Here is a 17,524-nt window from a genome sequence, read left to right as displayed (position 1 = left end):
CACGTTTTGTAACAACTATGAAGCTTGTATACAAATTCTGTTTTTCCTGGCTGTTAAATACCCACCAGTGCTCACAAAAACACTTTTGCATTCATTGTATGTTTCCAGGAATTGCAAGGCTCAGGATGTTTGATAAAGTGGATTTGTGGCTGTATCTTTAGATTTCGCTGTCTGGATAAAGTCTGTATCTGTCATTTCATGACACTGGTGACACAGTTTGTTCTCAGTTACAAAGCTGCAGACTCTAAAAATGCCTGTACTGACATCCAATATTTTATGTGGCTGTGATTTATAAACAACTAGATTTTCTTATTTAATGAATTCATAAACACGCCCATGAGAAAACCCTTCCTGACCTATGAGAAAGTGAATGGTTTTCCTGAGAACTATTGACAGCTTGTCTTATTGACAGTAAAAGTAACCTAAGGGGTCATGCAGTCCTAATCGATTGCTTAAATGAGTAAAGAGAACAATTGTGTTGCCTCCTGAGATGTCCCTGCATCTGAAGTGACTGATTTGAAATACAATGAAACTAACATAGAATAAAATACATCTGTGTTATGAAGATCAGTCAACTCTCACCTAGTTACTGCATGACTGATTCATCTGCCTGACATGAGGAGTGTCTATGCCATTTTTATATATTGTAAACGGTTTCTGTTGTCTGCACCATCTGTTTCTATTTTTAATGTCATTATATATGAGAAAGTCCTGGAAAAAAAGCATATCAGAGCTTTTTTCCAGGACTTTCTCATAGTGATATAATGTGTAATATTTTATATGTGGAGTTACAGGATGGATTGTTTCTTTAAACCAATAAAGGTGTCATTTCAGATGAGGGTGAAAGTGGGGAAGACAAAATGAACTGGTATCTTCCAGCCTCTGATTAATTGAACACACCTGATCTAGGTAAGCAGCAGTAGGCAAAGCAGGGGAAGTTGGAAAACAAGCAGGACAATGGGCACTACTGCAGCAAGGCTTTATACAATAATTTTAAACTAAGCCCTCTCCCCTCTGCCCAGATTTACTGTGTGTCATCTGCTTTTTGGTAATTCAATGACTTACAAATTTGTTATGGATTTTACACTGTAAAACAAAGTACAGTAAGTAATGTATCCTGCTTTATTACCAAAACTTTGCCTTGCCTTGTCTTTTAGAGGGCCTCTTTGTCAAAATACAATTCTAACTACTGTTGTTACATGTTGCAAAAATGCAGTACTTGTTTCAGGTATACTGAAACTAACATATTGTATAACAGATTTTTTAAAGTTGAATCATGTTAATCATGTTTATAATTATTCATTGAATCCGTTTGTATTTAGATCTCTTCTGAGCAGGCTGTGTTGAATAATGTAAACAGTGTCCATCTTTTCAGTAGAAAGTACAAATCTTATTCTGTTAGTGCACGTTATTTAAATAACAGGAGGCACGTGCATACGAGCTACCGTGGAGATGCATCGTTATTAACATTTCCTACAAGCAGGTAGTCTGTGTTGGCCTTGATCCCGGCTGGTGTGATATGCAGGTGCTTTGCCCTGCAGCCCAGTGTGTGTGCGGATCAAGACCCTGGTTATGATGATGATTAGATAATGGCGGGACCCAGCACCGCGGACAGTTCCGACGGCGTGTGGCTCCGCCCCCTCCGCCGGCTGCGCCAGGCGCGCGGTGACCAATAGCTGGCGCCGCCTCAGCTTCGCACTGGATACAACAGAGGGAGCTTCAAAGAGCCCGTCCACCCGGAGAGCAGACGGAACCTCGCTCCGGATGTGAAACGCGACGGGGCTCTGCGGGCTGAGCAACACTTTGATGGGATAAAACCTCCTGCTTTCATTTGACCACACATTGCGCGTGTGTTTGTATTTGAGGGTGTGTGTGTGTGTGTATGTGTGTGTGTGTTCGGCAAGAAATGCTGTTGTACCGGGAGCACAAATGACATTATCACCCGCGTCTCTGCCTCAGAAATATCTGGCGCTGCCCTAACTTGGAGCTGTTTGGACGCTGAGCAAGTTTTGTTCTTTTCTTTTTCTCTTGTTTTGTTTTTCTTTTTTATTTCATTAATTACCTTTGAACCTTTTTCTTGGAAGCCCAAAGCTCAGGACGAGATGGGGAGCGAAAAGTACTTGCCGGAGCTCATGGCAGAGAAGGACACGCTGGATCCGTCTTTTCAACACTCCCTGCGGCTACTGGATCAAGGTAAATATCTGGGGATCCGTACCGAAGTAACCAGTTTAGCTGTGGGGACGCAGTCCGAGTCTGTACCACAGAGTTCAGGTGTAGCGCTCGGCATTGGGCTGCAGGCTACACGACACCACCACCAGCCCGCCTACTTCGAGTTAAAAATAAGAGGTTTGTCGGTCTACTTACAATTTGCCGTTTGGTCACGCTGAGATAGCGGGGTGCTTTCATGGCTGTTTGCAGCTGGGGTGCCAGTCGGCCTCCCGTCGTGTAAATATCAGGTTTATCAGCATGTTTGACTCAAGTCTGCACCTGCTCCTTTAGTCAAGCCAGAGGATCCAAACTTTTTTTCAAACGACCTGACTACATGAGCTGAGAAATGATAGAGTTTGTACTTTTGTCCCCTCTAAACGAGTTTGTTGTTGCTGATTTTACACTGGCACATTTAGAGAAAATGCTGATGACAAAGTGAATATTTGTACAGACGCTTCCCTCCATTTGAAGGGCAGAACATGAAATTATAGCCTTCCTTTTATGAGTGGAAGCAGCTGTGAAACCTTTAAACACTAAAACCACTTGACATCCTATTTGGCAGGCTGCAGTCATCTCTATGCCATGCAGACGTGTAAGCTGTGGTGCAAGTAGTGGAATAATCACACTTTTATTCAAATGTACATGTGTTTCCTCCTTTGAAGACATGGACGTGACCGAAATGGAATTCTGAACGGCTGGAGCAGCAGCAGCACTACTCACAGGCTCTTTAATTAATCCGTTGCACAGCCTTCTGCTTTGAAGCTGTCAGGATTTTTGCAAACACTTCTTCAGATGCAGCCCTGTGGAGTTCCTCATGTGGGAAGTGCACCGTTACAACATCCAAGTGCATCCTTCAAGCACCACTCACAGGCTTTGTGTAGATTCTACCAGACTGTTGTAGTCTTTAAAGGTTTAAAGGTAACAGACAGGGAGCATTAGCTGACTGTAAACAGCCGTGCTGCATTGTAACTAATTCTCTTGAACCCCCAGCTGCAGCTCCTGCACCAAGCTGTTTTTGTTTTGACAGCATTGTCCCTTCTAGTTGCTGCTTCCCAAACCTGGGACCTCAACGGATCCTTAAAGGGAGTTCCAAAGGGGCCCTGGCAAAGTGAGACATGATTTAATATTAATGTTGTTTACGTGCTGAAGTTTACCAAAGAGACAAGTAGAGTGAGTTTCTGGATTATACTGTCACCTCCTAAACCCACAGTATGTATACCCATTACCTCCGGGGTAAAACTGGTGACTATGTTCATTATCAACATTTTTTTTTAGTAATTAGTTCATCTTTTAGTCTGAGAGTAGTGAAGAATGACCCACACAGTTTCCTACAGCCCACTGTGATGTCTTCACCTGTCTCGTTTTGTCTGACCAACAGTCAAAAATGAAAAGCAGCAAATCCTTAAACTATGAAGCTTGCACAGGCTTCAAAAGAGTTAACTTACAGTTGATCGACTGTTAAATATTTGCTTCAATTCTGCATTTATTAAATTAACACACATGCACTAATCTTCCCTTCTATGATTAAATTAAATCAAATGAAATTGGGTTTATGAAAGCATTAATTGCATTTTGGAAATACTGACATGAAAGAGTTTGACAGTCCTGCTATGTCTTCGGATAGCCTCCTGATAAAATGACTGTAATGTGCTCACATTAAAAGAAAAAAAAAAAACATTTGCACATTCTTCACTGTAGTCTAGTGAATTAAATATTTTTAGAGCCGTGATTCAAATTCCAACCATTATCAGGCATATTATCAGTTCTTAACACAGCAATAAGTAAAATGAAATACCTCTTCTTATAGAAGCAGTGAGTTATATTCATTGGGTGAATGATGAATTAATGGGGAAATGGCCTTGTCGATATCAGTTGCAGGTTGAAGCACAGATTTAACTTCTGTCAAAGAGCTGATTCTTGTACAGTAAGGTAAAGTCACTGCTGTCCATAAAAGGCAGATAAGGCTGTGTTTTACTCAGCAGTTTTGTTATCAGCTGACTTCGTTACTCAAATATGGGTTATTCTTTTTTATGAGAATACATAGTTAACACCAGCTGAAACACAGCCACTTCTTTGACAGAGTCTGTCAAACTTATTTTATCCACACTGCAGGTTACAACAAATACTAGCATTTCCCAAAAATGAAATAAAAATGAGAGAATGCTTAGAGCATGAGCCGGGACAAGCTAAAAAGAATGTGAGAGTATGTGTTCCCTCCATGTTGTACATTTGAATATTTTTACCTAATACGAGTCCTGTAACAGTTCCAGTAAAGTTAGTTTGTGTTATTTCTGGTGGGGGCAAAGATTGCAGTTAGACACCAATGCAAGCGGCAGAATTAATCCGTGACATTTTATGAAGTAAGCAGAACTCTGCCGTGCTTAAAATTTGGCCGAAACAGTCTGCCACAACTCCAAAACTGTAAATACTGTTATCTCTCTCTTACACAACAGATGGAACACGATGCAGCTTAATAGAGCACTTCTTCTGCCATCTTGCTGATGAGTTCTGGACTTATTATGCAATTGGCAGGGGATGCAGGGAACAGATCTACAGAGTAACTAGAGTTACTGTGTTCGAACAGCAAATGTGAGATTACTCCAGGTCTGGAGAGACTTCCATTCAGGAGAAATTAGAGGCATCATTGTGTTCAAAGCTCAGGGACAGGGCAGGGCGCTTTGAGTCTGGGCCATTTGCAGAGATTCTGTCCCACAAGGACCCTGTGACAAGCCTCATACAGTCAGCAGCCGACACTTGGAGAAATATCTAAAGCCAGAATAAGAGACAGGCAGGACCAGGAACCTGTGTGGACTAAAAAACCCTGAGTAGCATGCTAATGAGGGGCTTCTAGGTGGCGTACAGAACATCCAGTTACTTACGTTAAATCACTTCAAGTCCATGGTACATGGGGGCATAACGGCTGCAAGTATCACTTATTTCCATTATTATTTATTTATTTTATTTTATTTGTGTTAAAGTTTGTTGTTCACCTTGGAAATGCAGACCTGATATTTTTATTTAAAAAACTGAGAGGTGTACTCTAAGTTTTAACTTTATTTGCTTATTATTTCTGAGGATGTGGCTGAAAATGTCAGAAAAAAATCCCATTATTAGTGGGCTGTTTATTTAAAATTACAATTTAATCTCTAAAGTGTAAGAAATGCAGTCACAGCTACCCATAGTTCAAGGTGACATCCAAACATTTATGTCCTGAATGCAAAGACATTCAATTTTAAATGACATGAAAGAGAGAAAGGCATGAAACCAATTACTTATATGATTAAAATTGTTGTAAAAGTTGTTTTCCCGACTTTAAATCACACATACACATTTGTATAGGCTGACAGTCTTGCACCTCACCCATAACTCATCAAGTTTTCTGTGAGGTCTTTGAATAAGCATCTCAGCAGTGAATTGAAGTGTAAGACAAAAAGCAGAATGATTTGTCTGAAATCAAAGTTTTGTATTTAATATTCAGAATGTTACCTCTCAGTTCTCACTCCCACCTCATGTAGATGGGATATGAAAAACACTATGTGATTATGCAACTGTCATTAAAATTATTGTAATTATCACATCTGTCAACATTTTTGGCATCACAATAGATCTGACTTTGATTAAAAGTGCAATCGTGTGGATTTTCTCCAACTGTTTTTTTGTTAACAGTAGTTAAAAATGTAAAGTGTCTCTGTGCACCAGATTTATTCTCTTTGGATGCAGAGCGGTGTGCAGCTCAGGACCTCTGTACTAGTTTGTACGTTACACCGTCAGTGCTGCACATAAACTACATATCTAGTTTTTAATTGGATATTCCACAGCAGGAGGCCAGTGCTGTGTTTGCATTGCATTAACAGCCCCAGTAGCTCACCCACAAAAAAAAAAAAAAAAATCTGCACACATTGAAGAGTCGTGGGAAAATGTGTTTATTTTAGCCATGATGCCCTATCGTCAATTCATACATTTCCATAGCAGAAGGGTATTTTTAGCTGTGCTTGGATTTTGCCCACCATCGGGACTGGGTTGGAATGCCTACAAGTGAAGTAAAATAAGCTTTGGTTTAGGATCAAAATCAGAGATATCATTTTGTTGGGGAAACAGTGCTTGATAGTGATAATGATCTGTGGATCTGCAGCTGGCCGACACTGAGCCACACAGCGAGGTAGAGGAGCAGCCACAGTGAACCTGTCTGAGGCCGAGAGCCGACTGGTGATTTGACCTAGAGATGTAGCGAACTTGCAAGTGAACTGTGAGAGGGCAGATGGGGGAGCTCCGGAAACTTGCTTTGCATTCAGACAAGCAAGTGGAAGGCAGCTGAGCAGTGCTGTGGCTGAAAGGTGTTTGCAGAGCTCTGTCTTTGCAGCTCCCACTGGAATCCAGGGGTGAAATGTAGGCCAGGACTAACACAGGCAGACCCCAGCTATAAAACCAGCACCTCACTTACAGACACATTGATTTCACTGTTAATGCAGATATGCACGCTCGCCCTCATTACAGCTGCAATAATGAGCCGATGAAGCTGTGATTTAGCTAGTTTCTCCCCTCAGGTACGGCACATGATTCAATACAGTTAAATTGTCAAAACTGGAATATTAACATGAGTCATTTGTGTTTGTCTGCTTGTAAACAAGCAGATGCAGTAGTTATTAAAGACAAGTATTCAAATATGCTCTGCTGTAAGAAAGCCAGCACAGTCATTCTTAACTTTGTCTGGGTGAGCATAATTGACCCTGTCTAACAACTGGACAGAAGCCAGAAAGAACAGCCTGACATGTACAAAAGCTTTAATTAGCTTTCAGCACAATAATTTGTATACTTTGCAAGGTCAAGCTGCAAGAATACTTTGTGAATACTGTCAGAAATGTGTCCATAGCATCAGGAATCAATAACTTCCAGGTAGTGAAAGTTAGCCTCAACAGCCTGACCAGATTCTTTCTTCTAATTTTAGGCAGTATTATGGCTGCAACATTAGGAAGAAACACAATTAAACACTGATGCACTGTGAAGTTTAGCATATTTTGTTAAACAACAAACAAAATTATAGTGGAAAAAATAGATGCCTATATTTTTCAAAACAACGTACTGAAAAAAGTATTGGTTCAGAATTGCTGCCATATTTCAGGTACCTGCTTTACAGTGAATACCTGAGTATTTCAACTCCTATTTCAACAGCAGTCCTGTCCTGTTATGACTTGTTTCCCTCTCAAACCCCTGTTCAAACATCAATGCCAGGAAGCAGAGTTTATTAATTACATTTACTCCTCTCCATCTGCTGGCTCACTGGTCTTTTCTTGCATCTCTGTCATTGCCCGAGATACAATCTCCACCTGGCAACAAAGCTCGCCGTAGGCTCAGCTTGTTGATTTAATGTTAAGTCTGTCAAATTTCCATGTCGAACATGCTGCTCTGGTATAAATGCTGCATTCACATTTCAAATGCCACAGAGCTGTGCATTTTCCTTCTCCACCTACATTGCTGAGGGCCTGCCGTGAGCTGTCTGCTAAGATGGTTGTCCAAGAGGAGACTCTCAATTAATGCAGCCAGCCAGGGCAGCTTAAATAATGCAAACTGCACTTGTTTAGGCAGGAGTACATTGAAAACTGATATTCCACATCTCTGGTAGAGTGTCACTGCAGGATTCGTACCCGGTAACGGGATTTGTTTTGTCAATGTATTTATTTATTTTGTGCTAAATATCAATGTTAACAAGTGTTGATACATTGGTTTACTGCTGTAAAGCGTCTTGTTGGAGGACTTCTGGCTAGCGCATGCACAGAACATATCCCGTTTTCATGTATGAATCCTGCAGTGAACTATTATTGTCCTGCAGTGAAAACACTTAAATGTGTGTACTGGGCTGTTTAGTATGCCTGGGTAGAGGTTTTTTTTTTTTACTATATTTTTTTTATACTGCTGTCAATACTGCAAAACTGTATACCCTATCCAATAGTTTTTCTACATAATCTATATTTTCATTTACCAAAGAAGCCAAAGTTCTCAAATATGACATGTAGTCTAGATAAGCAGCCATACAATATTAAAATCTAAATTTATGATAAAAAAGGCTACAAATTAGTATTAACCTACTATATGACATTTTTCTGTACTTAGGGGCTATGTACACATTATATTCAGCACCAAAATATAGGTTTAGACTAGACCAACCAGTTCTCTATTTGCCGAAAAACCACTGTCATCACCTTAACATTGTTCTTTAGCCTACCCTGTGCCACTGTACTGTAGATATGTTCATCCATCATTTTATGGGTTAATATTAACCTCCAAGACAAGACGCAGACAGACTAGGATTACGCTGGATTACTTTGAAAAGCAGAAGAAGCCCCGAGTCTGTATCAATCTGTATACTGTGCCTGAGGCTGAGAGACAAAGGGAGATAGGGACAGAAAAGAAAGAGAGGGTGGGAGAGGTTGGCAGGGCTGTAGAAAGTAAGAGTCTCTTTCCCCAGGGAAAGGTTATTTGTAAGGGGATTGTACCAAAGTCAGTTACAAAAGGGAAAATGCAATCTCAGGAAGGAACAAAAAATGGAGGAGTGGAATGGAATGGGAGTTGAAATTGGGAAGTGCTCTTGTAGAAGTGTGCGTGATAAATAAAAAAGTTCAAGTGTCTTAAAGGAAATATAGAAACTCCGGACTACTTCTGACCTCTGCTTTCAATCTTGTCGTCTAAAATTAAAACCCATTTTCAGTGTGTGTATACTATACTTAGAGGTAAAAAGCCAGGAGTGGTGCATCTCATCCATGACTAAATCACTGTCATTACTTCTGTGATGAAAGACAAGTGTGATTTTGTGTGTAAGTGATTCCTTTGTAACACTGTGGATCTTTCCAAACACATCCTGGCTCCACTCATGTACAGTAACATCCTTTTATGATTAAAGTTTTTTTTTTTTTTTTTTGAGTTTCAGTAGAGAATAACAAAATATTTTTAACTTTGTATCTTTCTGCACTAAACTGCACTATTACAGTTGTTTTTGCTTGAGGAAGTCCCTTCTGTGCCCCTTGCCTTGATCTCCCCGTGACAGCCACCGCTTCCCTTTCCCTCTTCTTTATTTATGCCGTTTTGTGTGGTTGGCACCTCTATAGAGAGGATTGCACTGGATTAGCTTCTCCGCCTTCCCAACTGATCCAATCCATTTTGTGTAATCCAACTCAATTTAATTATGTTTATCGTTCCACCTCGCTGGTGCCGAGGAGCAGCAGCACACCTCTACCAAGATAAGCCCAGGGACCTTGTGCCTTTTTGCTGGCAGAGTGTCTGCCTGAGCCTGTTGCTTCATAAGCAGATGGTGTAAGTCACCTACAATCTCTGTAAATACTGTGTTAGGTAAAATATTATGTTTTAACGCTACCTCAAATATCATTCTGACATGGAAAAAAATAGCCAAGGTTGGAGATTATAACCTCACTTTTTTTTTTGTTGTTATGGGGATTTGTACCATTTAGCTCCATCCCTCGTCGCATCCCTCGATATTGGGAGAATTAATGCGCCTGCTAAGTATATTGTGCTCTTTATTACTTCTGTCACTCCAGCCCTTAGCATTACATATCAAATGCTCACAATAAAAGTTTTTAGCAGGCACAGTTGAAGGGCTCACTGGCCACTCAACCATGATGAAAATATGACTTTTTCTTCCTCGTCAATGTACCAGTTATGCAGGAAACAGCATTAAAATTTTGGTCCATGATCAAATGTATTCTTGCCCTGTGGGTACAGATCTTAACATTTCTATATCAGCAAGAAATGCCTTCAATTCGGTCTCAGACACCTCATGGAGTCAATTGCATTCAGTAGCACAACCAGTAAGTTGGGAAAACAGGAAAGAATAGAGCCTGCTCTATTTTCTATCTTGAATGCTCCTCCGTCATCGGTTAAAAAATCCTTCTTAATACCTATTATTTTAGACCTGTTGTTAAGGCATGTGTGTTTCATATTATTTTTTATTTTTTATCCAGTATTTTAATATGGGAGTTGTTCTGAGTTATACAAAGCTACTTTCCAAAAGGAGCTTTGTTATAGCACAGCACACAAAGAAAGAGAATAGAACATTCGCGTACTGTCGCTCATGCAGCACATGCATAATGCAAATTGCATTAGAAAAAAAATAAAAATAGCACTAGATCACATTCCTCTGTCACTATACATATGTTATTGTCATGTTGATGTAATGGAAAGAAACAAACTATTTCCAGACGTCATCACTCTTTCATAAGTAACCATTAACAGCATTAATCTTCTTTGGTGCGTTCAGTATTAAATGTCCTGCTCACCTTTTGAACACAGAAAAAGAAGAACAGGCTTTGGTGGCATTGGGCATGAATCTTTAATGAGCAAGGGCGGTGGGATATCAGTAAATGAAAGCTAAGTGCATTTTCTGGGTTTTTGGAGCAGGAAAAGTTATCCTGTAATGTACTGAGAGAGGAGAAGAGATGGATGCTCATTTACCACCAGTGCCAGGAGACTCCAAGTCCTGCTGGGCCGCTTGCTATGCTGTGTCTCCCGTCTCTATTTTAAGAACCTGAAGCCTAATTGTGTTCAGAGTTTTTAGGTACACCTCCCCATGTTTCATGTGCCCCCATTTTTTCCCCTAATGTGGCATGCCAACAAAGTCGTTAAAAATAAAATATGATGCAAAGCACAATTTGTATGTTTGGAATGTGGGCTTTTAAACATTTATACTGAAAGATCTTCTTATTTCCATTAATACAGCACAGCCACCAGATGTAGCCTGTATATTGTTTCTTGTCAGCGTGTTAACATGTCATTACTGTTGCAATTGGCTGGAAAGCATTCATTAAATGTTATAGGCAAACTATAAAAAGGGGTCATATCAGGGTATATGACCCTCATAACAAGCCCAGTTATCCACTCGCTTCTCTGTAATAAAATCATACTGATGCTGGTGTCTCTTTGACACTCCAACACATGCCCCATATGTGCTACTTCACATTTTGCAGCACTTCTTGTTAAAGTTTGACCTAGGATTTGCCCATTAAGAGAGTTGTTAAAGTTTGACCTGGAAGTGGATGCCTGTCTGTCTGCTTGTTAAATCTCTCTCTCTCTCCATGGCCATCATTAGTCTGCAAAACATGCTCTGCCTCGCCTCTATGGAGTCGTCTTCTTCTTCTTCTTTTTTTTTTTTTTTTTTTGCTTATCCCTGACAAAATAAGATCTTGTAATACTGTGAGGAGTGCACAGCTCTCATAAAAGCAATACATAGGAGTTCTAATTATGCAAAAAAAAGGCAAAGCTTTTGCAAACGAAAATAGATCTGGGCAGGTCCACAAAACTGTAGTTTCTGGTTATTTGTATGCTGCTTAATAGTGAAAAGATTAATTGCACTGTTTCCCAGTGTATTTTTCCTTGTTCCAGTTATTTCCTAGAAACAATGTCAATTGTCAATAAAACAGCTGCTTCATTTGAATCCATTAAAAGCTACTTTCATTCCCAAACAATACAATCTTGTTGTAATGTTTTGCAGTGCTTTCTCTGTTTAGCCCTAAGAAAGTTTTATTTTATTAAAAAAAGACATCTTTTAAAACATGCCAAAAAATATAGTTTCATTTCCTAAAAAAATCAGTAATTTCCTTCTTCCCAGCAGGGCCTGTAGTTTTTGTAGCAAATGTTGTTCAGACAGAAGGAAATTACACTATAATAATACACCATGTGACTCAATGATATATGTTTTAATAGTATCTGGACAGTGGAGCTCTGTGGCACAGAGGAAATAAATATATCAGATAGTAGATTCAATTGTTTCAATTCTATTGCATATTCAGATTTCTTGACAATAAGAAAAGTATAGAATATAACCACCTTCAGCCTTAATGAAGTTTTACTGTGATGTTTTCTCGATAGAAACATCTAAATTTTATTTATTTATTTATTTTTGCAATGCGCAGCATATCTGTCACTGAGAGCTATTTTATCACACTAAAACTCCAGTGGCTGCGGCTGTAGCTGTTTATTAGGCAGTTTATTTATTAGTGAATAGATCACAAGTATCGCAGCTCAATTCTTTCCTGTCATATGTAATGCATCTCTGACAAAGATGAGTGTAATTACAGCAAACATACAGTCCATAACAGTTCCGCCTCCTGAGCTGGTGTGTCGATGGGAGGCTGCACGAGGTGAATGGACTGAAATCAAATTTATAGATCTGTGGTTTATACACACCCACCCCTCTACCGGAGGCCTGAGGCTTTAATTGCTGTCTGACCAGACCTGGTTCTGTGTGAAGATGGGCCGCATTGATACGAGAAGCAGGGTGAAGAACGGTTTTGTTTCTCCGTGGTTGTTGTATCGGCAGTTTCTGATCCTGGTGGATCCAGTGAAACACACAGAGGTGTATTGGATTTCAGGGCCAGGAATCAGTGTTGTTTTCAGGCTCTGGTGAATGTTAGCGGTCCTGGCCTCATAGTCATATCAGCTTAAGGGCACAAATACAGGTTAAAATCTCACAGAGGTTAACAGTATTCCTGCAAATTCACAGGAACGCCAGAGCAGGTGGCATGCATGAGCACAGAGCTTATAACCTTGTAGCATTGTATTCAAAATCAATAAGGGAAAGTACATTGATTTACAAAACAAAGCACAAACACCAGGGACCTTACGGCTTGCTTTATGTTAGGTCACTGTTTTAAATTCACCCGGTTAGAATGTTGTCAAGCTATTCAATATCCCATGTAGGCTTCTTATCAGACTATAGTTAGGGCTCAGTAGGTCCCTATTCATCTACTGGGACTTACTGGAAGGTTCAGTAGGTTGTTATCATTAAGCTTAATGAAATCTTTGTTATACAGAATAATTTGTAAAGTGGCAGAAAATAGAATAGTTGTTGTCTGTTTCGGTACTTATATAGCACTATAGTTCATGCGTATTGTTTTTTTGTGCAGTTTCTAATCTTTAAGTTTGGCCATGTTTAAAAGCTGCCTTTTAAAAAAGTAAAATACAAAACTCTAAGATAAATGTATGCAACTCCACAGCGTTCATAGATTAATAAATAGGATATTATAAAATCACAAATTATTTGAATTAATATATACAATTATATAACCATTGATTTGTAAAACAATGAGACACATCTTTACAATTCAGCTCATTATTATTATTGTTTTCAATATGTTTGAAACATTTGCGCCTTAGTATGAAATATTATTTCATTGTGTTTATATAGTGGAACCTCTTTATAAATTTTTTTGTTGTATACCACATTTTATTAAACATAATGAAAACAATTTCATATTAATAAACTGTATTGTAAAGTTGTTTCATTATTTTACAATTTCATTGTCATATAAAATTGTGCATATTTAAAATAATATTAAATATAAATATACAGTTTTCATTAAAATACTTAATGAAAATAAAATGTAACTGCAGACTTTTCAGGATGATTTAGCTGCTCTCTGGTCAGAGCAGGATCACATAACTGATCAATATATAATGTGTAACAAAATCCAAAAATCGGGACACACTAATACATGCACCTAACCTTCATGTAAAGTGACATCACTCCAAACACTTGACTTATTGCTCCTTTTACTCCTTTATACAATGCCTTAGAGACTAGAAACTGTAGAGGGCTGTAGGACAAATTGCACCACTGTATATGTGTCATGGATCTCGCTGTCAGAACTACATTAAACCCACTGAGCTCCCCAGGTCGCCCAGTCAGAGATAATTGTGACCCCCACTGAGAGGGATGAGCCCAACTTCTTTTCCATCCAAATGTATTACTAATGGGGGTCTCTCCTTCTTCTTTCTATTCATGAACAGCCGTAAATTACCTAAGTGTCCTCATAGATGTTGGAGTAGTTTTTTAGAATGTATTAGGTCCTTGCATACCAAAGGCTTTTTCAATTTTGGATAACTGCAATTTGATTTTGTACAACCAGTATTTTTAAGAGTGAGACTATTTGACCTTTAAAATAAGGAATAACCTAATATTTTTCCTGTGTGTTTTGGTGACACTTCCTTACTTGGTCTGGTATGGCCACTAGTTATGAGGACTAATGTTTGTACTTTGCTAATGTTATGCCTCATCTGTACACAAATGTTAACATTTGCAGTTGACTGTAAATGCTAATTGGGGCTGCTTCAGCCAAAAATATGCAGGGTTGCTGTAAAACGTTTTGTTCAAGAGTCCTAAAGCAATAAATGTGTTGCTTTTGTGTCATATCAGACATAGTGAGTTGCTCCTTAAAAATGTCTTCATATATCTTTATAAAAAACAGTGGGGAATTTATAATATTTTTCATATTCACAGATCATATGATCACTGTGAAGCATTTGCATACTAATCACAACAAACTAATTCACACATAATTCACCACAGTAAAACCTTTCCCATCATAACTCCCATGTGTTGCTGTACACCACTTCCCACTCTCACTGTAGCAGTGTTATTCAGTTCCAGTCTACCAACTGTTCTCTCCACATAACACAAATAACCCCAGAGGCAATCGGTAGTGTCTGCCTCATTATCATATTTATTTAAAGTGTCATATGACCCATTTCATTCCAACTTGGGTTCCACTCGTCATGATTGAGTAGTCCCATATTTAAGGGTAGTCTCCAGAGATGTTGCTGTGTGTAATGGGAACATTACTATTAGCCATATTCCCAGGCCTGTCCTTGTCATTTAAATGGAAAGAGAAACACTTATGTTCCTAACTTAGCATTGGTTTAGGTAACAGTGGCTGCATTATTAAGGAAACATTCATAAGCAGCAGATCTGTCAATGGAGGGAGTATTGGAAATTCAACTCAGACAATCAGTGTAGTGTCATGTAGGCAGTATGAGATGAAATACTGAAAATGTTTGCACGGTGGCTAGTGATATAATATATAGTCATGTTGGTGGAAAGAAAGGTCTGCTATGCTGCCCTTTGTAACATGACCACTCTAATGGACCACATCTGATGAACAGTCATTATTGCACGAATAATACACCAAGCAATCTGTTTGATTGCCAGGTATACACAGTGCGAACTTTAATGGCCAAATCTGTCAGTAAACGTCTCGAGCTTGTTCACCATGGTCACTGGCCTGTAGCAGGTAATGGAAAATTAATAGCAGGCTACTGGTCCACCTCTGATCGGAGTTATCGAATGGTTTCCCTTGGATATGTTTCTTAGGACTTGGCCATGTCTGGGCTGTATTGATCCACCATTTGCAAATTTATGATTATGTTTCTTCAATTTGCTCAAAGGCAAAAACATTGTTGTCTCATCTGGTATCAGCCACTGACTTCCTGCAGATGTGGCTGCAGCAGCGGTTCTCAGCTTTATCTGTCCCTTGGTCCCAAAACGTCAAACTCTCCCCTTCTGTGACAACATGAATGTCATTGCTGTTATTTGATACTGTACATCTAATTGACATGAATTTCTTAATACATTACATTTAGGAAGCATTTATTGATAAAAGTTCCTCACTGGTTTAAATACTGGATATGCTCATATAAAATTGCCATCTACGTGTAACGTGGTTTGTGGTTTTAGACTATTCAGCTTATTCCCAGCACATAATGCTCCCATTGTCATGCTCTACTTGAGTTGGGGTCATGACTTTCTTATAGGAGTGTCTTATAGGATTTAGAAAACCAAGCCATCATGTTTTCCTTTGAAAACCTAGCCTGACCCACCCAGCCTTACAGCTCCAAACTTTAGTTTCACTTTGATTTAACCTCAGCACCTACTTTAGTCTCAGATTTAACTCCATCCCAACCTGGCAACCCCAGCCCCACCCACCGTCCCTGTGCTGTCTTATTTAGCTCGAGTGCGCAGGGTTTCATTACCTCTGCCTTAGTCAAATGGCTCGGAGCTCTGGACTGATATTTCAACTGAGACATAATTAATGAGATGTGCATGTCTGATTCTCCCTCCTCTGAGGAGAGCACTGTAAGACCTCTGCAGGGGCTAAGTAGAGGAGCAAAGAGCTGCAGGAAGAGAAGTGGACTCTTGCTGCAGCTATTGGAGTGCAGCAACATTAGAAGCACAAAACAACAAATTTTATACCGTCTGAGCGAAACATAGAAAAAATATTTCGAAAACATAGAAAATATGAAAATCATAATATTAAAGAGAAATTTTCCCTAAAAGTTAATTGATTTGTTTTCTAACTATGATAACCTGTTATTGGTTATCAACCACCATGTTATATAGTTAGGAAATGTGAAAATGTCACTGAATTGAGTTCAAAAGGAAATTAATCAGAATCTAATTTTCTGTTTCACTCAGTGTTGAAGTAATTTATTTAGCAGAAAATTACAAATTCAGTTTTTGTTCATACATTTTCTCTTAGATCTGTGTGAATATTTCCTTACTTGCTTGTGACCAATTCCAGAGCACCTAAATATCTTTTTAGTTAAGGCATAATTTCCCCCATCATAAGTTAAATATTTTGCAGTCACAGGTCTGAATGTGTCAAAGTTCAATTTTGTCAAAGTTTGTGTCAGCTATTCAGAGCCAGTAATGGAAGCTGTTAGACTTGGCATTGTATTTGCAGTATTTAAAGCCAAATGCAGTGTTAATAGGTAGAGATAACAAGAGTCAAATACATGTTTTTGACAATGATTTTAATTTTATTCAAGTGTAAGTTCCTGCTCAGTGTTATTTGTTTTGCAAACAATCCTTTGACACAATAAATAAAGCCCTTTGGCAATGTTAAAATCACCCTAAACAGGATATGCTACGTTTTTTGCATAACAGTGTAATGATGGCTTTGGCACTGCATAACAATGTCACTATCTTTAGCTGAATTTTTCTTCCCCTTGATCCACTGTGTTTTCAGTTTTAACTTTATATAGTCTTCATAATACTGAATCAAAACACATACTCAGAAATACCAGATTTTTTAAACCAGGGGTAATGTTTCACAGATTTCCATTACAGTGAGTTCATTATTTTTTTTAATTAGTTAGAAGATTAAGATTTTAACCAATAATTAAAAACAAATATCTGAGGGTTGGGCCGCCAAGGCATCTGCCTTCAACCATTGCCCAAACCCAAGTGCACTGGCCCCATATGGTCCTTCTACAAGCGGTGGGCCCTACATTATGTGTTCGGCTGGGCCACCAGGCGCTCGACTTTGAGCCCTTGCCTTAGGCCTGGCTCCAGGCAGGTGCCCTAGTAACCCTATCACAGGCCAGGTTGTGTAACTTGCAGTATTTCTTTCTATACAGGATCTTAGTTAAGCCATGCTTTGTCTGGTCAATTACCTGAGACCAATTTGCCTTGGGTGAACCTACAGGGGCATGTAGCCCCAGACAACAAAGCTCCCAGGATCATTCAGCCACTGAA

General features: G+C 39.1%; 1 protein-coding gene across 1 annotated transcript in view; it reads left to right on the top strand.

Annotated features, from left to right (window-relative positions):
* Nucleotides 1-1,719: 1,719 nt before the first annotated feature.
* The window catches only part of khdrbs3 (KH domain containing, RNA binding, signal transduction associated 3), an 82,149-nt gene continuing 66,344 nt past the window's right edge, over nucleotides 1,720-17,524 (top strand). Inside the window, exon 1 of the mRNA XM_026300515.1 lies at nucleotides 1,720-2,193. Coding sequence (XP_026156300.1) covers nucleotides 2,103-2,193 — 91 coding nt within the window. The 5' untranslated portion in view covers nucleotides 1,720-2,102. The remainder of the gene's footprint in view (nucleotides 2,194-17,524) is intronic.

This window comes from Mastacembelus armatus, chromosome 11, assembly GCF_900324485.2.
Source record: "Mastacembelus armatus chromosome 11, fMasArm1.2, whole genome shotgun sequence".
Classification (NCBI taxonomy): domain Eukaryota; kingdom Metazoa; phylum Chordata; class Actinopteri; order Synbranchiformes; family Mastacembelidae; genus Mastacembelus; species Mastacembelus armatus.
Note: the sequence above shows the minus strand (reverse complement) of the source record. Positions and strands in the feature narration are given on the sequence as shown.